The sequence below is a fragment of the Carcharodon carcharias genome, chromosome 7, assembly GCF_017639515.1.
Source record: "Carcharodon carcharias isolate sCarCar2 chromosome 7, sCarCar2.pri, whole genome shotgun sequence".
NCBI lineage: Eukaryota > Metazoa > Chordata > Chondrichthyes > Lamniformes > Lamnidae > Carcharodon > Carcharodon carcharias.
Window position 1 is genome coordinate 160,817,737 of NC_054473.1, and position 24,698 is coordinate 160,842,434.

Consider the following 24,698-nt stretch of genomic DNA (forward strand, 5'->3'; position numbering starts at 1 on the left):
TGAGGGATGCTACTTGTATCCGCCTTTTGCTGATCAGATGAGAAGAGATTGGCATTATGTCATCATCAATTCCCTGGGTCAACATTTCCCAATTCCTAACTATCTCAAGAGTGATCAATTGCTGTCAGGAAAGCAGCAAGTGCAAGCATTTTGTTTTGCAGTGAAAAGGCTGCAGCACCCTCCTTACTTCTCTGATGTCATTCTGAAGTAAAATGCATTGGGCACCTGTCCCTCTATACTAATAACCCCAGCCACAGGATATGGCACAGTCAGAGCCAGGGCAGACTGGTGGGCATAAGGAATTTCAGGACTCCATGTTGAACTGAAACCAGCAGATGGGGGATGGCTATTATCAGTAGCACAAGCGGGCAATGCCAATATACAATTTTATATAGTTGCAGTTACAATTGCTACATCAGTGTTCAGTTAAGGAAAATTCTAGATATCACTGAATTAACAGAACTACAACAAACGGAAACCCTTAAAGCTTATTTTATTTAGCAATGTTTAAACATACAATATAAACAAAATCATGTTACCAAGTCTGTATACATTTTTGTAAAGATAAAGGCCCCAACATAATTAATACAGCCATTGAAACATTGTTCAATTGTGTGCAAAAGATATGGAAAATCAACACATTACAAGGTGAAAATTTAGAGCAATCTTATTGAAAGTACAGTTTTATAGTGATTTATTAAGAACACTTCAGTACTTCAAATGAACAGTTACTCTTGATCCATTAATAAATTAGGCTGTCACATGACTACTGGCTGCTTACTTGCTGTTTGAATGCTATTTAGATTGTGTCCAGTACTCATGTACATTATGACATCAATCCTAGAGACATGCATGTGTAAATCATCTCTGGAAAATCAGAGTTCTTTACTATTGCTGCTGTGTCTAACTGAGTTGGCAGCTAACAACCACCGTTGTAATTGGAAGAGAAAACTTACAAGTCAAACATTAATCGATCATTTCAAATTGTTATAAAGGATTATTGTTTTGTTGCATTACAACATTTTTAATGACCTGATAGATGAATAGAATGTGCAAGACAGTGCAGGAAATTATGAAACCCAGGACACTGGTCTGCATGCCAAGCCTTGGTCATTTACCTTTTTGTATATACACCCCCACCATCTCAGACCATTCAAGGAGTTGACGGAGTTCTATTGTAGTGTTCACCTACATTCACCAGATTGTAACTCTTGTGATTACTGAAACACAGTAGAACAGGGTACTCAATTTGTGAGCTTCTGAGGAATGTAATGTATTTTCTCCCCTGTTTTGTCTCCAGTAATCTCACTGTATTACACACCTTCTCCACCAAAAAGCACAGGCCAGTGACTCCAAGAACCAGTACCTTAGTTATGGGCTCCTAATGGATTACTCTATAGTTTCCTATGCCACTCCCAAGGCCATCACTCCACCAGAAGACTAAGAAATTCAATATACAACTCCTATTTGAATGTTCCAGTCTTGGATGCTCCTAGTTGAGACAAAGGACTGAGCAGCATGGAAGGTTTTGCAGCCTGTTGCTGTTGGAAGGCAACAGCGATAGTACAGCACTGTGGAATCAGAATTCCAGTCCTTCCTCTTGGCACCAGGGTGGGCAAGATGTGTTCTACAACAAAATTTTCAGACAACTAGTTTGTGTTAACAATCTAGTTTAGAAAAGTAATTAAACAGAGTGCCTATGGAATCCTATGGTTAAAAAAACTTAATGATTTGAGAAGTTAGATTTTCTATTGGTATTTCAGCCACATATACATAATGCAGATGGTATTTTTAAAAATAAGAACATGGAGTTGCCACACAGTGGAAGTGACTTCTGAGTAAGTTACTGTTTAAGGTTGTAGTCCTCAACCTGAAATTAGTGATATATCTGTAGTAGAACTTCATCAGCCTACCTTGCTCATAATTTTAAAATGGGCAAAAGTGCAACCTAAAACTTTGAAATTTTTTTTGGATTCTTGTTGAGTGAGAAAATATGTTAAGAAAAGGCAGTTGGAATGCTATGAAAGTTGATACATAGACATTCTTCCAAGCATAGCACTTCCTGGACTGAAAGCTCAAATTTAATGTTAATATGAATGAAACAAAATGACAATGCTACAAAGCTTTATTGTAGAACAGTTTTAAATTAGACTTTAAATAGTTTAAGAATTCTCCATATGTAAATAGGAAGATGTAAGGTACTTTCTTTTGGAATAAACAAGATACTTCATAAATAAGTAGCTGAAAACAATATACCCTTTGACTTTTCTTTCTCTTATTTACGTCTCAGATCACATGCAATTTCACTGATACCAATATAACACACTATCCATTCTTTCAACTTCACCTGTCATTCCTAATCATTTGGAGCACTAAGAGAAAGAAAGGTGGACACAAATCAACATGTTGCTGAATGTAGACTAATGAAAATCTGAGGTCATGGTCCAAAACTGAATTTGAATCATTGCTCAACCTTAAGCCCTGTTTCTTTGCAAGACCCCCATAAATATAATCAGGGCATGTCAGAATAAGAATATTTGAAAGTACAGTATATCAACTACTGAGAGAAATCCAAAGAATTTTTCAAGAAAGGAGTGTTAATATGCCAGCATACGTAGCATCTGGTTGTTATAAAGCTTTCAGATTCTAGCAGAGATACACCAGTGAATTTATAATTACCCCATGAAAAGTTTTCTTCTTTATCAAATTAAGTTTTCTTTTTCAAATCCTCAAATCTACGTGACAGATCATCAAAATCAATATCTTCTGAAGCTGTGGAAGTGCCACCAATAGATGCTGTCGGTAGGGTGTCAGGCACAGATGGCAACTCTGGTATTGCCAAGTTATCGTAAACAAAGTCACTTGGAGCAGCAGCAGGTCCTGGCAACTGTCGAGGTGCAGGTATTGGGGCTGAAGGGCCTATAAAATACAAATAATAACATTTACTATATGTAGTGCAGTGTCACATCTGATAAGATTAATTATTAAAGAACATTTTCATCACAGTGAGCCACATAAATAGATCAAACCAAAAATCTGTATTGACTTACCAGGAAGCTTGGGAGAAGGCAAATGAGGGTCAGTACCTTTAACATCATCAATCTATTAAACAACATCAATTATTAGTAATACAATAGAGTCAACTTAATTATAGCAATATCACTACAAATTGAAAGCTGTGAGATGGTAAAGAGGTGAGCTGCTTAGAGGAATGCTCCAGCCTACATTGTTAACCCGATTCTGAAAGGGAATGTCAATCTCAGAGCAGGCATGCAGCTTTGCTAAAATCTCTTACTTGAGGACCTGGATTAAGCAATTAATGATGGGTAAATCTAGATTATTGTATTGGACTTGGTGATAGAAGCGCTTATCAAAATCAACCCTCTATGGTAGGCCTTGGTAATCCAATATTTAAGCCAGGTAGTCCACAGTACTCCAAGGTAACGGATGAAAAATAAATCACCCAATCTGGCTCATTAATGGAGCCTAGCAGGGTAGACCTCACATGAGGGGGTGGGGGCTCTTCCCAGCTCCAGGTAATCCTGGAACTAATGCCCCAAAATATAGGCTGTTCACAATCAGATAGGCAGCAGGTTACAGCTCTGGTAAACTTCACAGTTGTAGATGCTTAAGCTCCAGCAGTACTCCTGAACACAAAGAGGGACGCAAAACCTTGGCTCCCCAAAGCACACCTCCTGCCCACCTCACCTGGTCCTCATCTAACAGCTGACCCTTCAAATACCTTCGCTGATCCCAATTTTTACCAACATAGTTAATGCTTCTACATTAGGACATAAGAAATAGAAGAGCAGGATATTTTTTTTTAAAGGCGAGGGACTAAGTGTTTTGCAAAGGGATTGTGGGTGTCCTATCACAGAAAGTTAACTTACTTAACTCTAGACAATTAGGAAGGCAACTTTAGTGCAAGGGGGTTTGAAAGCAAGAGAAAAGGAACTCCTGCTGTAATTCTAAGGGTTTTGCTGAGACCACTCCCTAGTACAGTGTACAGTTTTTGCCCCCTTATCTATGGAAGGGTATACTTGCTTTAGAATGAGCACAACAAAGGGCAAAGGTTCATCAGATTGATTCCTGGGATAAGAGGGTTTTCCAATGAGTAGAGGTTGAGCAGAATAGATCTATATTCTCTCAAGTTAAGAAGAATCAGATCTTATTGAAACAGTTTCTGTTCAGGCATGCCCACCTTCCTTCTAAAACCATCATTCCCCTCCTCTAAAAGCCCACAAATGCTCTGTCTGCCCTCTAATTCTAGAAATGTCTCCAGCCTGAGAATCTGTCCCATGCTTTCGATTCTTCCTATTCCATCATCAGTAACAGAGCCTTCAGTCACTTCAACTTTCCTCCCAAAATCCTTTTTCCAATTTTTCAAAACCTCTGCAAAATACCCTATTTCAAATAAATTTTCAGCCACTTTTCCTTAATCATTTGGAAAGGTTCAGTGCTAGGGCTTTTTCCCCTGTGAAGCATCTTGGGATTTTTTCAATGTTAAAGGTCACATATCAAATGCAAGTTGTTAGAAAGTGGACGTTAGCTCACAAAACCGGCAATCACAATGCAACTTTTTCTACTGCGAATACTCATAAAATTCCATTTCAACATCTTTTGTTAACAGCAAATGCATAGGAATATACACAATTTACAGCACAGAAACAGGGCATTCAGCACAACTACTCTATGCCAGTGATTATGCTCCACATGGACCTCCTCTCTAAATCTAACTGAATCTGCATAAACTTCTAATTTGGTGTCACACTATCAAGAAATATGAATCCTCTGACAGAAAAATACCAGTGAGGGAAATGTGAATGGTTATAGTGAAGGTGTTTCCCCAAAACTACATATTGCACAAAACTAACATCCACGTGACCACTTAATTCATCACCCATCTACTTAGTGAGAAAGTGTTAGCTTAATGTAAGTGCTGTAAAAATACAAATTTAAGCTTCTTACACTCTATATTTTAAAAAATTAAAATTCTAAAAAAAATAATTAACTGATAAATAGCAGTAAGAATAGTCTTAGTATTCTGCAGTTTAAGATCAGACAAAAGGATGCAAGTTTCCACAAAATCTAATGTCAAACATGACAACAAATAAATAAAGCACAACTGTGGCTTTTCTGAATAAATTACAAATCAAAAACATATTTAATAATGTATTAATAAATCACCAGTTTAATTTCAATGTGTTGTGCATTCAGAACACACTTCAAATGCAGAGATTATTTATTAAGGGCTACAGATTTTCATAGGATACATTTGAAAGAAATATATTTTTGATTTTTACTCAGGAAAGCAATGTATTTCTTGAAAATGTTAATATTTAATTGGCCCTCCAGAAAATGAGACAAGCTGGTAAGTGAAATGATTTTCAGTATTCCTTTTGTGCATATTTGTATTTAATAATCAGCAAGAAAAAATTTATACAACACGTCAGTATGCTGGCCACAGCTCCAGAGGCTTCAGATCAGATTTTGCTGTCAGAGTGTATCTAACCACATCTTCTGTTAGTTAGATTTACCCTTGCAGGTTTAGACTTTTAATTTCTTTCTGCAGCAAAATAATCAGAGCCTGAATGAACAGGGCAAGCAACTGTGTAGCCCCTTAACCAATCAGACCAAAAGATTGTCAAATTAAAAGCTCAAGGGGTGAGAAGGAACTTAAAATTAGAGTGGTGAATTCAATTTCAAATCAAGTATGGAAAAAGAAATAAAGAGAGGGAAAGATCAGTTTAAGAAAGAAAGAAAGAGAGAAATAGAAAGGAAAAGAAAAAAATTAGATTTTACATTTTTAAAACCTCCAACAATTAAAACCTTAAGAAATGAGACTCCACACTTATAAAAGCTCATTTTCAGTGCCAGAAAGGTTGTTTGGAGTAAAATATCAGACGTTTAAATGGTCCAATGTTTTGATGGTTTACATCTCTAAGGCACAACAGTAGGAATACTGACTCTGTAACATCATGCAAGATTATGAGTCAAAACAGCATAGCTGAGGTGCAATGGCGTTAATAATGTTAATGTATGGTTGAAAGCACTGGAACTACAATTAAAACATCTTTCCTGATTATCCATCCTCCCCACTGGCCAGGCTCAGGTCTGCTCTTGCGAAATAGCCTCAGCAACTTACAGATTCATATGTTGGTGGGTGTGTTGGTATTGGAGGTGGGTTACCCCCTATGTTAGGTGGCTGGAAGTTGTTGAATGGCTGATAAATGTCCACTGGCAGACTATTATCCTAGGAGAAACAAAATGCAGGATGAAATCAAATACCAAGCATACCATTCCTCCCAATGCAACTTTGATCTGTTTTTGTTGATTACCACAGCGTCAAAATGTCTGGGTTACACTTGTTTATGGTTGCTGTATATCTTGGTCATCTCACAGATACACATAAATGATCAATTGATTGACCCACTCAACCAATCCATTCTCCAAGTCACGTAGAATGAGATTTGTTAGTTGGAAGTAAAAGAACAATAGCATCCTTGCTTGTAGAAGGGACATCATCACACAACAGAAATGCTTGTTTTGTTAAGCCAGATAATTAAACAATCCTTCATCATAACAAGTTTCAGAAGCATGCAGACCATCACATACACTTGAAGAAAATCCTTAACAATGCAGGTCATGACTGGATTTGGTTAATAGCCATGTAACTCTTGACAGGTCTCTTCAGGACTTTTGTTTAATGACCCATCCCCAGCATGGACAACACTAAGTCAATACAATTGGAACTGGTTTAGAATCACAAAAAGACAGTATGATTCAAATTATACCTTGCATACTATGCATGATTATATTCAATCCTCCCAGTTTTCATCTCATCGCATCCAAAGTTCTGCTGGCCACATCCCATCCCATACCATTCCTCTCACTTATCACCCATAGTCTTTCTGGATCACATTGGCTCCTATAGCCTGATGCTCCAAATAGAAATTAAATGTCTTCATGGCTCCACTTTTCCCTATTGCCCAAACTCTGTTCCTTTTACTCTGGCTTCTATTGTAGCACCCAAAGTCCCCACCCACTACCAGCTCCAATAGCAACATTTACTTCACAAATGCCTTCAGCTTTCTAGGGTCTACAAGCTAGAGTTTCCTATTTAAACTGCCTCCTTCCCTCCTCTCTATGTTTAAGGCCCTACTTAAAACTCCCAAGCTCTTGGTCAGTCCTCCTAAAATCCCCTCTGTCTCACCAACCATTTTTGTCTGATTACGCTTCTGTGAAGTGCCTTGTGTCATGACCACGGATCCTATCCCCAAATTACTTATGGACATATTGAACTTTTAAGTAAGGCATGTGTTTTTTGAAAAAGGACGTACAAGCAAAAAGTTGGCCGAGACTCTAAGGTAACCACTTGTTGGAAAATTCCTTTGTGGATTACTTGGCCAACTAGTTCAGACAGAATGGAATGTCGCCCGGCCTACTTCAGACAGAGGCACTTTAAAGGAAAAGATACAATGCAAACTGAACTGTAATCTTCTGTGGTTGTGGAGATAATGGAAAATGATTACCGTCTCAGCCGAAACCACCACCTGTTAAGTTGTATCCCAGATTGTGAACATGAACCGAGTTGAAAAGAAAACAGATCTGGATAAGAAACATTTGATTTTTCCCTTCCAGGACTACACAAGGAAAGGGGTTTAAAAAAGCCAACTACAACCCTACTTCTGTGTACTAGTCTGGTCTTCTGTTCTGGTGCGTGTGTGCTGTGAAGGTCACAGCTGAAAAACACCAACCGGGCACCTCTGCGCTTACAGGTTAAAAAAAATTATTTCTGGTTGCTGGAACCAAGTCACAAGTCAGCAAAGCCACAGTCAAAAAGGAAACAGGACAACACCTTTCAGTTAGCCTGCAGAGCCAAGAATCTCCAACTCAACTGCCAAAGTCAGCGGTACTGGTATCATCCCAACTTAATGGCCACAACATTTCACCATCTACTCCTCACAAACAAGCCAAAGGATTGATATTTATATCTTATTTAACTTTTATTTTGGGCTCAATTTCTCATTTCTAATCTGTGTGTATGTGTGTTGCGTTTATTATTTTTTCTCGTGTTTAGTAACTAATGAACTCACTCGTTCTTTAACTCAAGAAAGCCTGGTTAAATTGGCTCTTTTTAAAATGTAAATACATTTGGACTAGGAAAAGGTATCCATGAGGGAAGGGACCCTTTTTTAAATTAACCTTGTTGCGGCCAACCGAAGGGGTTAAATAAAGAAAGGGAGCTAGTTCATCCCTCCTCACTTGGGGACTTAACAATTTGGGGTACCACGCCTGGGATCATAACAAATTGGGGGGAACCGTGCCCGGAGACCGGTCGTTAACACTTAGGATCCCTTTTTTCAAAGGTACTAAATAAAAGAAAAATTGCCTTTCTAGGCATAAGCGAGGAAAACTGGACATGGAATTAAAGGGTAAACTGTTTCAAACATACTTACTGGCCCCTTTCTTGGAGGGTATGAAAAAGGTATAGATGGTGTTGGCATTGGCATAGGCATAGGCATAATGCCTGCAGTGGGTGCTGTGAATCCTCCACCACCTCCCGCACCAGGTCCACCCTTTTTAATGTCATTATCGACATCAATCAAATCTGCTTCCACTCCAACTGGGATTTCACCCTAGAAATAGTAAAGAAAAACCCTTCAATTAGTGAAGAATATAACTGTACTACATAATAAAGCACTTTCTTCATACAAATTTCTAAGTACCCATCTACAAGCCCAAAAAATTACACTGCACACAGTATTGTAATATTTTTTACATTGGAGCACTCAGTTAATCATACAGAAGGCCACAGCAAGGGTGCAGAGATTTACTGGAATGATAACAGGAATGAGGGGCAAAAATTATGGAGACCCTATAGAGCTGATATTGTGCTCACTAAAGCAAGAAACTATTAAGGAGATTTTTTAACAGGGAATATTCAAAAAATTATGAAGGGTTTTGATAGAGTAAATAGGGAGAAATTGACAAGTGTCAGTAACCAGAGGACATAGATTTAAGGTAATTATAAGAACTCAAGGTGGAGAGATGAGGAGAATATTTTTAATGCAGTTAATTGTTATGATCGGGATTAAACTGCATAAAACAGCTCAAAAGAGAATTTGGTAAACACGAAGTGTTGAAAGGACTTACGAGGAAAGTGCAAAGGAGTGGGACTAATTGGATAACTCTTTAAAGAGCTGACACAACCACAGCGGGTTATAAGGCCCTCTTCTGTGCTGTATGATTCTTATGGTTCTAAAAGGTCAGAACCACAGCTTGCAGAATGCCTGTGATCTTAACTACGCCTACAAAGTACACTGATTGCTAAAATAAGTTAATACTGTACAACACATTAACAAAGCAGTTAAAAAAGAACCTTAATTTTAGAATTAAAATCGTTTGCCCATTCTTTAAGTACCATGATTTACTGAAAAATCAGCAAATTCAGAACACAATTTTGCAATTTTCACAAAATCCAACCGCATCTTCAGATGAAAGATTGTGTCAAGTTGTTCTCAAACTAGGGTGGGTCATGGTAAATTTGTACACATACATAAATATTGCTCACATGGATCGGCTTTAATACGGTGGCGGGGGGGTGGGTCACATTTTAAAGAATAGAACCAGGCATCTTTCACAACATTAAAAGACTGACTAGCACAAAGACTGTACAGTACACAGTTCTGATTTCCTTTCTTAAAGGAGGACATAATTGCCTTGGAGGAAGTGCAATAAAGGTTCAACATACTAATTCCTGGGTTGAGGGAATTGTCTTATAAGGAGAAATTGAATACGCTTGGTCTATATTTCCCCAGAATTTAGAAGAATGAGGGGTACAGTAATCTCAGTGAAACATACAAAATTCTTAAAGTGGTCGACAAGATAGATGCTGTGGAGTCTAGAATCAGGAACCACAATCTCAGAATAAAGGATCATCTATTTAGGACTGAGATGAGGAGAAATTTCTTCAGTGTTAAGAATCTTTGGAGTTTGCTATGGAAAAGACCATAGGAACTGGAGCATTTTCTTTATCTCCCGTATCTGTTTGCCTTAATATCTTGAAAACTTCAAATTAATCACTCCTTAACCTTGTAAATTCCAGGAAATATAACCCTAGTTTGTGTAAACTCTCTTGCAATTTAACCCTTGGAGTGCATATATCATTCTGGTAAACTGCATTCTTTCTAAGGTCAATTTATCCTCTTAAAGCGTGGCACTCAAAACTGTCACAGTACTCCAGGTATGGTCTAACCAGAGCTTTGTACAGATGAAGCATGGCCTCTACCCACGTGTATTCAAGTCCTCTAGATATAAAGGCCAGTATTCTGCTAGCCTTTTTGATTATTTTCTGCACCAATTCATGACATTTTACTGATCTATGTACCTGAACCACCAAATTTCTTTGGATCTCACTGTTTCTGGCTTTTCCCACTTAGGAACATACCATGTTCTATTCTTTTTAGATTCAAAATGAATCCCCCCACATTTTCCTACACTGAAATCCATTTGCCATAGTTTGTCCATTCACTTAATCTGAGAATTTCTCTTTGTAATTTTATGCTTCCATCTACACTGCTTACAATGCCACTTATCTTTATGTCATTGGCAAATTCATATGTGTGGTTTTTTTTAACCCATCATGTAAGCCATTAATAACTATGCTGAATAGTTGAGGCCCCAACACAAATCTTTATGGGTCACCAATAACCACATCCTGTCAATTAGAATACTCGACCACTATCCCTACTCTGTCACCTGCCGCCCAACCAATTTCCTAACGAGGTGAATAATTTGCCTTCAATTCCAAGGGCTTCAACTTTAACAAACAGTTTTTTTTATATAAAACCATAGAATGTTTACAGCACAGGAAGCAGTATTTAGCCTGTTAAATCTGTGCCGGTTCTCTGCAAGAGCAATCTAGTGCTACACCCTGGCCTTTCCCCATAGTCCACAATTTTCTTTTCTATTCATGTACTCAACCAATTCTCTTTTCAAAGTCTTGATTGAAAACAGCTACTGCCACCCTTTTGGGCAGTGTATTCCAGGTTATGACCATTCACTTTCTAAAAAGTTATTTATCATGTTGCTTTTAGTTCTTTCGATAATCACTTAAATCTGTGTCCTCTGGTTCTTGACTTATGAGGGATTTTATCAAATGCCTTCTGGAATACCATATAAATAACATCCATAGACGTCAGAATATTTTAGTCACCTCTTCAAAAATTTCAATCAGGTTCATTAGGCATGGCCTACCTTTTACAAATCCATGCTGGTTCTCTCTGGTCAGCTGAAAATTTTCCAGGTGATGTCATCTTATCCTTAATTATCCCAGTAATTTCCTCGACAACAGATGTTGTTCTAACTAGTTTATCATTCCCTGGTTTCCTCCTCCCACCTTTCTTATATAGCAAAATGACACATGCAATTTTCCAGTCTAAAGGAATGGTTTCCAAATCGAGAGAACATTGGAAGATTATAGTTAATCATCTGCAGTGGTCTCACCTAGTTCCTTTAAAACCCTGGGATGGAAACCATCTGGTCCTGGAGATTTGTCGCTCTTTCACACTATATTATTACTTTCTTCTTTACTGTTATTTTGCTTGTGTTAATTTTGGCAAGTACCTGTCCCTGCTTCAATAATAGATTCCCTGGGATTTCCAGTATGCTGAACTCTTCCTCTACTGCAAATCCTAATGTGAAGTAATTATTCAACATGTCCACAATTCCCATCAACAATATCACTGTCATCAATTTGGCAAGTAGTGTCTTTGCTTCTTCTGCGTATAAACTGGTACTATATCATACTACTGATCTTCTGTCATTTACCTATTTACAGACCTGTTCAGTTTACGGTAGACAGTCCCTGTCTCATCGTCCTGAAGTCAACTGTACCTAAATCTAGAATCTTATTAGCTGTTACACATTTCTCCCTTTCAAACATCATATTGAGTTCAATCAATTAGATAAAAGTCCATGCACCATTATGCTGCTTGCTCGTTATTAAACCTAATATGACATGCCTCCTTGTTGGTTCTAGGGCATATTGTTGCAGAAAATTATCCCTACACACACAAGAAATTCACTACCTTTCTGACATAGATGCTCAGTTGTGTATATTCAAAACAGAGATTGACAGATTTTGAAGACTAAGGTAATTAAGGAGTAAGGGGATACTGTGGGAAGGCAGAGTTGAGTTAGATCAGCCAAGATCTTACAGGATGGGAAAGCAGGCCCAAAGGGACAAATGGCCTATCCCTGCTCCTGGTTCTTATGGTTTTATGTCTTAAATGTTCCTTTTCAAAAAATAACTGCAATAATAAAAAATAAGCACAATATAATTTTGATTATGCAACAGTGGTAAATGTAACAGGATGAATAAAATAGTAATCAAGGTGGTTTATCGTCTCAACTTAATAAAAACCATTTCAAAAACTTTCAAGTTATAGCATTAGAGGGGATGAGGGATAGACACAAGACAAAATGCTCTCAGCTTCTAAGTTCTATCATTTTTTTTTATACAGACTAGCCTGTTAGTTTTAATTTATGGCTCTTAACCACTTAACTGTTTGACAGCTGTAAAAACATTGTATTTTTTGACTGACTTGCCTTTTAAAAGAAATTTGGAAACAGAAAGATTGCTTTAAATTTGGAAACAACTGTTTCTGCTGAAAGCTAAACTGCTACTAGAGAGCTGCATGTTAGAACCAAAAACACACTTAAAACTGCAAACATAGGCCAAGATTTTTCAGCCCCATCTTGGATGAAGCAACACCCCAGCCAGATGTCCATTGGCTTATGGCGGGACCGGAAGATCCCAGAGGCAGGCAAGTGTGGAAAATCCCATCCATAGAAACAAAATCACTATGTTAAAAACGAGAAAAAAAACTCCCATCATTTTTTAAGGAACCTGGAGAGAGAGAGAGAGAAAGAGAGAAGAGTGTGGGAGAGTCCACTGGGACCACATTTTGAAGACTTTTTTCATAGCTTAATCAGCCATTTCTTTTAGTATATTTTCAAAATAGTGGGGTTAGATTGACACCTAGGGCCTTTTGGGGAGCAAGACCAAGGATTGGAAACAGTAGGGGAACAAAGGCTGATGCTCTCCAAATAGTACTTTTTAATGTAAGGCAGCCACAACTAGTGTCCAATTAGATTGAGAAAGCCATAGAGAAGTTAGAAAAACAGCAAAAATATTTAGCTAGGTAATTTTTTTTTTAACAGTTTAATGGATGAAGAACACACAAGTGTTAATTTGATGATGTCAAACATTAACTTAAAATTTTAAAAATTCAGATGTCATGTGAAACAGAGGCTTCAGAATTTTTGTGGGTTCTTTAGTAAGCTTGAATAACTGGGAGATGCAAAGGGGAAGGGCCACAGTTCCACAGACTGAAGGGCTGCAACTACATTTTGAAAGGCTGGGAGAAATGTATGCATCTTTACAATAACTTACATTTATATAGCACATTTAACATAGTAAAATCCCCTAATGTGCTTCATAGGACCACAATCAGACAAAAATGAACACCGCATTGACGGAGGAGACATTAGAACAGGTGACCAGATAATTGGCCAAAGAGTTAGGTTGTAAGCAGTGTCTTATAGGAGGAGACAGAGCTGGAGAGGTGATGAGGGGTAGAGAGGGAATTCCAGAGCTTAAGGGACCTAGTTGAAAGTAAAGCCACCATGGGGGTAGGTAAGGCTGGTTAGGAAGGGTTTTCCCATTATAAATATTTACATAAAAAGGATAGTAAAAAGCATGACTGAATCATGACAATGAAAGCAAGGTTTTGTAGACAGGAAGCATGTACCATATGAAATGTTCTTGATATAACTGACTAAACAATTAAGCAGTTGAACTTCATTTAAAAATAAACGACACTACACTGATTATTCACCCTTGGGACTATCAAGGCCATTAATGAACTGTGCGAGTATAGGTTGGAGCTTCAGGTCAGATTGCATCTTACAACTGCTGCCACAGGAAACAGTAGTCAAATGAACTACAATCATGCATACCATGACAACAGAATCAGGCTCATATGGAACGTTGTAGTTCTTTGCTATCTCGATTAAGTATCTCTCCACTAGGATTTTGGGTGGTGCTTCAACACTTAGCTTGAGCATAAGCTGAAAAGGAATGCAATCAATGAGAAAACCAGGCAAAAAGGATGAAAGCATAGAAATTCAAGAGTAGCTACCACAGCAGGTTATAAATAAACAATGCAAAACAAAAATTAATTCTCACTTTTTGTGAAAGTCCATCAAATGATCAGGCCTTCTATATAAACAAACTCATACCAGGTTAATGTTACCTGTACAGCCTTTTTTTAATGTAGCTGCATTTTAAGGGAAGATACTAATGAGTCATGATGACTTATTAAAACTTGCTAGGTGTCTAAACCAGCTAGCAATAATTATCAACACATGCACATTGTCAATTGCAAATTGTAGAACCAGAAAATGACAGTGCTTCTCAGTTTCAGAAATGTTGTGGTGAGCAAATTCTTGAGTAATTTAAACCAAAAATGGTCATTTTCAGTAAAAGAATTCAACTAAATTTAAATCTTCAGAATTAAAAAAAATTATGTTGAAATGACTATAACAGCATTTGGAATTTTATTCATTTAATTTTACCATGAAGTATTAGTGTTTTAATTACAATTATTAAGAAAATCATGGACTAGAACTTCCATTCCCAGGGCAGGTCACACTCTAACGGTACCCCGGAAGATACACTGGGGAAAAATCCTGGAAGTCCTCACGCAAGGTCTGCATGGGAATTAACTGAAAAGTTTAAACTTCCAATGGGCAATTAGCCTACAGCGGGAACCATCTGATTTAAATTTGAGACTTCAGATGGTTCAGACTCTCTTAGCAGACTAGTTGTCAGGATTAAAACCACTTCTAAAACCTGGGTAACTATAGTACTATCCCGACCACCCACCACTGCCCGAGTAGCGCCCCCAGCCCCTAACCACACCCTCAACAAAACCCCACTCTCTCATCTACCCTCCCAGCTGCCGACTAAGCCCCCACCCCCAGCTACTCCCCCGACCCCCCCCATCACCCCCAAACCCTGCCCCTATCCCCTGACTGACTACCAACTCCCCTCGATCCATCCTACTTCTCGACCCATCTGACTGCATTCCCTCCCCCACCAATCCTACCCACTCTCCTTATACACTTACCTTCTTCCTGGTTACTCAAAGTGGCTGGGACCTTTATGTTTACCTGGTTTACCAAGCTACTGCTGTAAAAAGGGGTATGGTTTCACTTTCCCCAACGATCCTGTCTTGCACTGGAAGGAGTCCTGAAGCAGCTGCGCTGCACATTTCCCACTAGGCCTGGGTTGGAAGAGCAAGCAAGGAATATGCAGTTCCCGACCTAGGTAAGTGAAAAGGTGCAGAGTGACAATCCAACTGCGATTGCCACTCCTCGGCAGCTCTGGCCCCATATATTTCTAAAGAAGGATGAGCTCAATGGGACAAATTGACTCCATCATCTCTTCTTATCTTTGCAGTAAGTACCAATATCTGTAACTTTTAGGGGTATCATTCCATTCAGTGTTTCATGGAACAAAATCTTTTGTCGTGTTAGTTAAATAATGGCAGAATACTGTATCAATCTAACTTTGAGGGGTACAGCTATTCAGACTTCCTTTCAGTATGCATATTTGTCAGAATTTGTATTTTGCAATAAAGAAGTATACCATCTTCCTGAGAAAAATTTTCTTTTTAAAATTAGACTGCATTTACCCTCTCATTCACAGTCCCTATCTGGTTTGTTCTGCAAAGTTTTCCATACTCCTTGCTGTATTTGGCACACAGCTGATCTGAAACCTACAAAGAAAGAAAACAGAATCTTTATCAAATGTTGCTAAATAGATTTAAGCAAAGTCTCAGAAATCTTGGAAGGGAAAGGAAGCAAAACGAAAACTCCCGGAGAACTTAAATTAATAAGCAAATGGTGAAATTGGCAGTATCATTTAGAAACAAAGGTTGTTTTCATTTTGAACCACAAATATTTTAGTAAAACATAAGGTGATTTTACACCATAGCTCTGATAAAAATGTTAAATATTTCACATTTTGGAAATCAAGGTCAGTGCACCAGTGATGATAAGTGAAGGAATGCAAGTATGAAACTCAAAAGTTATCAAGGTTTTTTTTCTCATAAAGATAGTAGTATCAGAGCCATTATCTCTTCTATTCTATGGGTGAGGTTAACTTTAAAAAGCCTAAATGAAACTTTTAAATAATAAATTAACTTACCTGTTTCCATTTACCAAAATCCATTTGCTTTCATGGTTGGAAAATCCCACCCAACTGTACATCGTACACTGATGTTGCTACTTGTTTATTCCACGATGGGAATACTTTGAATAATGAATAAAGAATCATCCACAAAGATAACCTTGCCAAAGTGGGAAAGATCTGCTACAGCAGGCCAGAGTGTAAGTGTAAAGTGTTAAGTAACTTTTGCATTTATGTTGCTGGTTTGTTGAAGTAGGCAATTTCATTGTCACTCAGACTAATATGCCCTGAGGCAGCTCTGTAATGCAAATCCATTATTATAGTCTCTAGATGGAGTAAACCATTAGCATGAGGCCTACAGACCAATCTGTCTAAACAGGACAAGTTACTGAAGTGAATTATTTCCATAGGAATAATTTATAGCAGCAATGGAAAGTGAAAATGATCTCTCTTCCAACAGTAGTATTTTTTTAATAGAAACCTATGGTATCAACTCTGAAATAGATTAATGCAATGTCGTCAATTACATTTCATTTGCTGATATATATGCTGTCAGGCTAAATACAAATTTGAAAGCAAAGAAACACAGATATACAATCTAAAATTGAGAGAATTTCTTCTCATATTTACTTCAATTATTTTGGATATATAGACTTGTACCAGGTCTGCATTCTCACAAACCATTAAACAGCAAACAGAACAACACAAGCAGCACAATATGGTCAAAACAACACAGAAGTGACCTGATTAGCCTTCAGCAATGCCTCTTGATCCTGGGATCTACTCCTGAACCTTATGGCAATCAAATAGCTTCCTGGAAATTCCTTCAGCTTCCCTTAAATCAATGAGCATCCCATGGCAATTGGTTAAGTGTGCAAACCACATCAAATTCCCAAATCATGAAAACCTATGCAAGAGTGGTACTTATACACACCGTTTTACAGAAATTAAAATGTACAACAGCAGCAATGTTCTAGATCTAGTAAAACAAAACATAACAAATAAGGTCACTTACAAAAGTATGATTAAAAATAACATTTCATTGTTAAAAAAAAACACAAGTAAATCCCACAACAGAGTAATAAATTTTGTTTTAGGGTTAAATCACACTACTTTTAACAATCAACTCATTATGCCTTTGGCCACTGCTTTCTATGCTGTCAAATCTACCCTTCCCAGACTATTTACTCATTTTCTTTTAGCACACAGGATGAAATCATTGAGCATGAAAAATGTACAGGGTTTGAAACCAATACAGATAAACAGATCCATACAAGTAGAAAAGCTCAGTGTAAACTTAAAACAAAAACAGAATTACCTGGAAAAACTCAGCAGGTCTGGCAGCATCGGCGGAGAAGAAAAGAGTTGACGTTTCGAGTCCTCATGACCCTTCGACAGAACTGTCGAAGGGTCATGAGGACTCGAAACGTCAACTCTTTTCTTCTCCGCCGATGCTGCCAGACCTGCTGAGTTTTTCCAGGTAATTCTGTTTTTGTTTTGGATTTCCAGCATCCGCAGTTTTTTTGTTTTTATCTCAGTGTAAACTTATCCTATTCTACAAATTATATCCCCACTTTTCCAGAATCAAACATGATAAATTATATGAATAATGACCATTTCTGACAATCTTTTAGAGACATTACATTCAACTTTCAGTAGGAAAGTTTATGCATGGTAGCATAAACCTGCAGCACACATACCAACTTTACACAGATCACAATAATGACTGTAAACATTCCATTAATATCTTCAATTTAAAATCAGTTGGGACAACTTAAGAAGCTATCCAGAAATTGAATTAAAAAGAGTATTCTTCTGCTAGCCAATTTCCCTCCACCAAAACTCAGGTATTTGGTTAGTACATTATTCAGTTTGATCATGTACAGTAACGATCATGTGCTCCTAGTAAGCAACCTTGCTCACTCAGAGCATGAATGAGAGAATCAGCCCTACTTCAGACCCATGCTCCATTGGGCAAAGCTTCTTGGGGGAAACACAGGAATAATAAACCTGCCCTTGTGACACTTTCACCTCTACTACCAAATACAAAGCTGAAATCAACCTTCATTCTTAAAGGTATAAAATCAAATATCAAAAGTCAGCAAGGACTAGAATTGGGGAAGGTTTCTCAGAGTCTGCCTTCTGTTTTCTAAGGATGGAAAGTACAATGAAAAGTACTGCTTGCCACTTAAGGTCAGAGAAATTGAGGAAAAGGTTAGAACTGCACACAGGTTAAAATACAAGAGTAATCGGGCTGTGGTTGCTAACACAAGCCAATCTAGGCAAGCTAACATCAATCACACAGTATCACTTATGAGTTAAAAAGTAAAACAAAATAAATAATGCATACAATACTTGATACTATATATAAACTATCAAGACCAACAAACCTGGTTATAAATATTTTCTAATGCTCTATTTATAATCACTGACTTACAAATTGGCACCAGCATCTCACTGCAAACTTGGACATGCAGAATACATGCAAAGCAGCAGAAGGATATCATAGCTTCACTACCTCCACCACCATTCACTGCTACTTACTATTTTCAATTCTGTTACTTCAGAATGTAACCTTGGGGCAGCCCAGATTAGTGTAGAGACTGCCTCTGCCAGACCTGGGTCCAGTTCCCTGAGTGAAAAGGGGCAGATGGAGACATAAATCATCCATAATCCATTTAAAAGATTACTTACAACTCTCAGTTCAGCTACTTCATTCTGTAGACGTGGGGCCGCCCAAATCAGAGTGGAAATAGATTCACTGAGGCCTGTATCAAGTTCCCTAAGTGTAAATGGAAGGAAAAATAAGATTATAAATAAAACACATGTCCTTTGGCTTTTGTAACAGGCTGTTCACATATTTAGCTTTTGTGGTGTTTCGACAACCTTCTTAAATAAAAATCGGTCAGCTGTTCGCCAATTTAAGCCCATCTAAATTAAACTACTGAGAAATCACCTGCAGGGTTTATTTTCTCAATATGAAGTACAAACACTCTTCCAGTGAGGATACAGCCCCTTACCCAATTCCAAAGAAAGTTTCTGAAGATTGGCAAAGGCATTACTTCCAGCCTATTCCCAAAAGTACGTGGGTACGAGTGTTATACCAGTTAAAACTGCAGCTTACCAGAAGTGCTTGCCCATCTAGGACCATGCTACTCACTGGGGCACAGCTTATAAAATTATGAGTCAAGATGGAAGAACCCCAGACTAACTGGCATTTCTAGCCTTTCAGGTGCCATTACTGAGCCAGACTGGCTGGTCAATCATGACTACACCCTGGAATACTGATTGAACTGGTTAAGGTATCGGATAAATGGGTTTACTATACAGAACTAACATAGTTTACCTTCCTTTCCCCCCCCCACCAATTCCACCACCCACTGCTCCCATCCACAACAGAATAGTAAATAGCTAGTTGCCAGACAACTGACGAGCACAGATCAGAGCCTGTTCTAGGTGGTTATAAACAGAACAGATTTTACTTTTGACAGAAAACAAAACTTTGAATGCCTTGTCTTGACAAATAAGGGATAGCGGTAAATATGAATATGCAACTAAATACAATATAATTTACTAACTTTACATTATGCACAATTTTTGTTAACTAATTCTTTCCAATCCGATAATTCCAGTGTTTATAAACATTTAGATGCTTCAAAGAGATAGGCGATTGCGTTAATCAGTACCATAAGCCATTTCACTTATAAATCTTTTTTTTATTATACTGTTTAAAGCAGTAGCTTTGGAGTTTCATTAAGAATTCTTTTACATAGGAAAATGGTGAATGGCTTGTCCTAAGGCACGAACATAGTAACTATTGCTTGTAATGTGGGTTTCAGAGAGGCAGTTACATAAGAGAGGCAGTATGTAACAGTTGTACAGTGTTGGCAGAACATGCAAATGTCAGCAGCAACAATGCAGCACTCTCATTGATTTTCTCCCCTACCTTGCTCCTCTCCAACAAAATAGTTCTGTTACAAATTTAAAGTTAGAATCATGTGGTCTTTCATTTTCAGTTGAGTGAAGCACTAATATTTTGCTGGTTAGCCACATGACGTTTAAGACTAGTGAAAAACTACATACACAACCAAAAGCCTGCAAGTTTAGTACAATAATATGTGTAATTTTTACATACTTCATTGATTGGATCATGCCAAAGCGTGCAAGCAACAAATCACAGTACAGCTCCAGAATTTCCATAGCTTCCACCAAGTAGTCCTCTCGAATGATATGCTCAACACGGATTCGAGCCCTTTCATCCTTCCCAGCTGAAAGATAATCTGCAATTTCCTTCCTGGCCTTCTGCGCTAACTCAGCTGTAAGAATAATCAAACAATAACAATGGTGCTGTGTTTTTCAAAGCCTATCTTTTGTATTAAACATTTAACATTTTATGTGACAGGTAACTGGTAGTGTATTCTGTAACTCAAAAAGCAGGTTTACACACCAACAATTATCCTGGATCACGATGTATAAGTGTACCTTTGAAGCCTCGAAAAAACCTTCCAAAAACAGGAGTTGACATATATGCCTAGTCTAAAATGTGAACTGCTAGCATTGGTGTAGGTAATTGCCCATTTGAAGTATGAAAAAAAAAACATATTATTGAATGAAATTATTCCACATGGATATCTTTAACCACAATCAAAACATCTTAAAAACCGTCAAATCCATTGTTTTCAGCATCCAACGCAAAGAATTCATAGAATTCATCTGAGTCACTTTGGCTAAAGCATCATCATAAGGGTCCTGTTTTGGCTCAGATTTGGCACTTTCAGTTTCAGAATCATTAGCCTACAACAAATCTTCCTCTCCACCCATTGAATTGGATATTCTGCATTTTTTGAATGACCTGATGACAGTTTGTGTATTCATGATTAGATGACCAAACCACACAAAATGTTAAGCAGCGCAGCACATGTATTTCCAGTCATTGGGATGTTTTTTTGGTCCGTCAACCGTCCACCTATTCCATTCAGGTCTTGGTCTTCTACCTCAACACTAGGTATTTTTATTCAATAAAGCAGCTACACCAACTAGCTGCTGTTCTGAAATCTTTGTTGGACTCAGGGTTTGACTTGAGCCATTCAAGTACATATCTACGCATTGCATTTCTGGTAATGATGTAACCATTCTGACGATTTTCAAGGACCATTCCGACACATGCTTCTCAAGATCAGGCCAGTGGCTAGTCCCTGTTCTCATGGCGTGTTTGGTCTTAGGCATCTTCTGCAGTGTGGATTCCTTCTTTTTTCATTCTGGTACCAGTTTTTCACTAACACTGAATTCCTTCACTGAAGCACAGTTATTTGACAAGTTAGCAAACGTTTTGACTTTTAGCTTGAATCCAGCTTCTAACTTTATTCTTTTTGCCAGAGGACCCATTTCTGTTTGCTACGTGCAGTCTGCTGTATGGGTGTATCTAAAGCTCCTGCGTGTCTTGTTGGCAACAAGGCCCATGTCGCCTGCCTGATCCCATGTATCAACTTATTGGGTGAGTAAAACATGCATTCATGAGGTGAAAAATTGAAGTCGACACTAACGGGAGTACAGCATTTCTTAGTAGAAAAGGGATATCAACTTATATGCTGAGTATAGGCCGAAACATGAATTTTGGCACTGAAAAATGTGGTCATCTTATACTCCAGGTCGAGTTATACACCACAATCTACAGGAGGGAGGTGGTGTTATAGTGGTATTGTCATTGGGCTGGTTTTCATTGGACTGGGTTCAAATCCCACCATGGTGAAATTTGAATTCAATAAAAAAATCTGGAATTAAATCTGATGATGACGATGAAACCCATCTGATTCACTAATGTTCTTTAGGGAAGGAAATCTGCCGTCTTTACCTGATTTGGCCTACATGTGAATCCAGGCCCACAAAAATGTGGTTGACTCTTAAATACCCCATGCTTAATGCCACTTTCCTCTGATTTGTATTTTCCTAAATCTCTTTAGCAACCTTCTCAAAACTCATTTCTTCAACAAAAGACTCTTCATTCTTGGTCTGGAACCCATATTTCTTAGCCAGCAATGCCCACATGAACGAATAGAAAAAAAGTAGACTTTAGTGATCCAGTTCCACTAGGTACAAGAAATGTTTTATCAATTGAGCCATTAAGACAACATAGATAACGATCAGTAACAATATCAAGCAGAAAGCTTTTAATAATTAAATAAAAGAAAAAATACCTACTTTTCTTCTTCTCCAGTAGCTTAAGTCTGTTGATGACAAGTCGCAGGTTGACCCGCAACCGTTCAGGTCTAAATCCTGATCGCAGCATGACTGGATCTTCAAAATTGAATCAGCCTAGTGGAAATTTTAAAAGAGCAAGCTCTAAGCAACTAAGGAAAGAAAAGGTTTCATCTAGGTTTTAATATTCATCTTCTAAATGACGGCCAGTTTTACCAGTCAGTAACTTACACTAAATGCAAACACAGCATTTGTGTTGGTTTTATCCTTCCATCTCCTTGCTAATCCAATTTATCAATCTTTATGCCACCTGAATCCTGTATTTTCATCCTCATTTATAAAATGTTCCCATGATCTTATCCAACCCCCATCTCTCTAAACTTGTTCAGTCCCATATCACGTGCTGAATGCCACTTTCCTCTGATTTGTATTTTCCTGACACCCCCTCTCTAAATCTCTTCATCTTTAACAACCTTCTCAAAACTCACTTCTTCAACAAAGGCTCCAATTGCATCTCCACTCTTAGGCTGGGCTAGCACCCATATTTCTTATGCCCATTTGTAAAACACCTTAAAGTATTTTTACGCTAAAGGCACAATATTAAACAGGCCATTAAGCTCAACTAGTTGGTATTTATCCTTCAGGAACAGTAGTCCTATCCTCATGTGCCCATCAATTTATACCCTTTTCCGACGATCACCTATCTAATCTATTCTTAAATGCTAACAAAGTTTCTTGTTTCAATCACTAACCCTGCTCAGTGATAAACGTAAGTACATGATCCCTGAATACTGAGTCCACAACCAGAAGAAAGTCACTTTCTATTTACAATCAAAATAAATGTCCAGTCTTAGGTACTGGTTGAGATATAAATGTTGGCTAGGAAAACCAGAAGAACTCATTTGCTCTTCTCCAATGAGTACCAAGGGATCTTTCATCTCCACCTCAGAGTGCAGACAGAACCTCAGTTTATCATTTAATGTGAATGACAGCACCTTCAATTGTCAGCGCAGGTGATATGTTCAAGTACAAAAACAAAAATACCTGGAAAAACTCAGCAGGTCTGACACCATCTGCAGAGAGGGATACAGTTGACGTTTCGAGTCCATATGACCGTTCATCAGAACAGGATGAAGGGTCATACGGAATCGAAACGTCAGCTGTATCCCTCTCCGCAAATGCTGTCAGACCTGCTGAGTTTTTCCAGGTATTTTTGTTTATGTTCTAGATTTCCAGCATCCACAGTATTTTGCTTTTATCAATATGTTCTAGTGTCTGGAGTGGGGCTTGAACCCTGCAAACCCTCTGATGAGACAAAAACAAATAAAAAATGCTGGAAAAGTTCAGCAGTTCTGACAGTATCTGTGGAGAGAAAGACAGTTAATGTTTCGAGTCTGTATGACTTTTCTTTCGAGTCATACGGACTCAAAATGTTAACTCTGTCTTTCTCTCCACAGGTGCTGTCAGAACTGCTGAAGTTTACCAGCATTTTTTGTTTTTGTTTCAGACTTCCAGCATCCGCAGTGTTTTGCTTTTAACCTCTGACGAGAGTTGGTATCATTCAGCCAAGTCCTGACACCTGACAAAATTTCAGTACTGGTCCAAACAATGTTATTTTTGATATTGTAACTATATTAAGGGAGCTTAACTAAAAAGCCGGTTTTACTAACAACTGCAGAATTACCTGGAAAAACTCAGCAGGTCTGGCAGCATCGGCGGAGAAGAAAAGAGTTGACGTTTCGAGTCCTCATGACCCTTACTAACAACTCTTTGACACTGAGAAAAGAATTTAAAAGTTTCTCCAGCTCGATCGGGGTCACCACCAAAGCCAGGCTCCCAGGGTTAAAGTTGATCACCCAATACTGGGTAAAATCAGCTGAACTGCGTGCAACCCTGAAACTTTATTTACAAAGCGCGGGCCCCTTAAGTTATTTAGTTTAGGCCCAAAGAGCCCCATGAATATGGGAACACGGAAGTGAATTGCGGAACATCAAGAAGCCGCACTCAGGGAGGTTTCTGAAGCCGCGCTGCCGGTGCCCGGGGCCGGGGAACACATCTCTCCACCCACGACTACCACAGGTAGGACCCGGTGAAACTCCCTCTCCTCACTCACCTGGCCGCCCTCAGACCGCCAACCGAAACCCCGGTGACGTCACCGGTCATCGGCCACCTGACTCGCCAGCGCACAGGACGTGACGCAAAGTCTCAAGCAAGTGCGCATGCTCAGGCAGGAAAAGTCAGA

General features: G+C 38.4%; 1 protein-coding gene across 4 annotated transcripts; it reads right to left on the reverse strand.

Annotated features, from left to right (window-relative positions):
- Positions 1–476: 476 nt before the first annotated feature.
- ist1 (IST1 factor associated with ESCRT-III) lies at positions 477–24,691 on the reverse strand. Of its 4 annotated transcripts, none has more exons than XM_041191014.1 (11): positions 24,570–24,691; positions 22,460–22,573; positions 20,397–20,577; positions 18,956–19,043; positions 15,765–15,848; positions 14,026–14,136; positions 8,460–8,639; positions 6,146–6,253; positions 3,051–3,057; positions 2,680–2,919; positions 477–1,220 (listed from the first exon to the last, which is right to left on the reverse strand). In XM_041191014.1, exons 2-10 carry the CDS (start codon positions 22,545–22,547, stop codon positions 2,708–2,710), a joined length of 1,059 nt encoding a protein of 352 aa, XP_041046948.1. In that variant the 5' UTR covers positions 22,548–22,573; positions 24,570–24,691; the 3' UTR covers positions 477–1,220; positions 2,680–2,707. The 4 variants fall into 4 exon arrangements, with proteins under 4 accessions (XP_041046948.1, XP_041046946.1, XP_041046947.1 ...); XM_041191012.1 differs by having other exon boundaries at positions 3,051–3,102; XM_041191013.1 differs by having other exon boundaries at positions 477–2,919.
- Between the last annotated feature and the right edge of the window lie 7 nt (positions 24,692–24,698).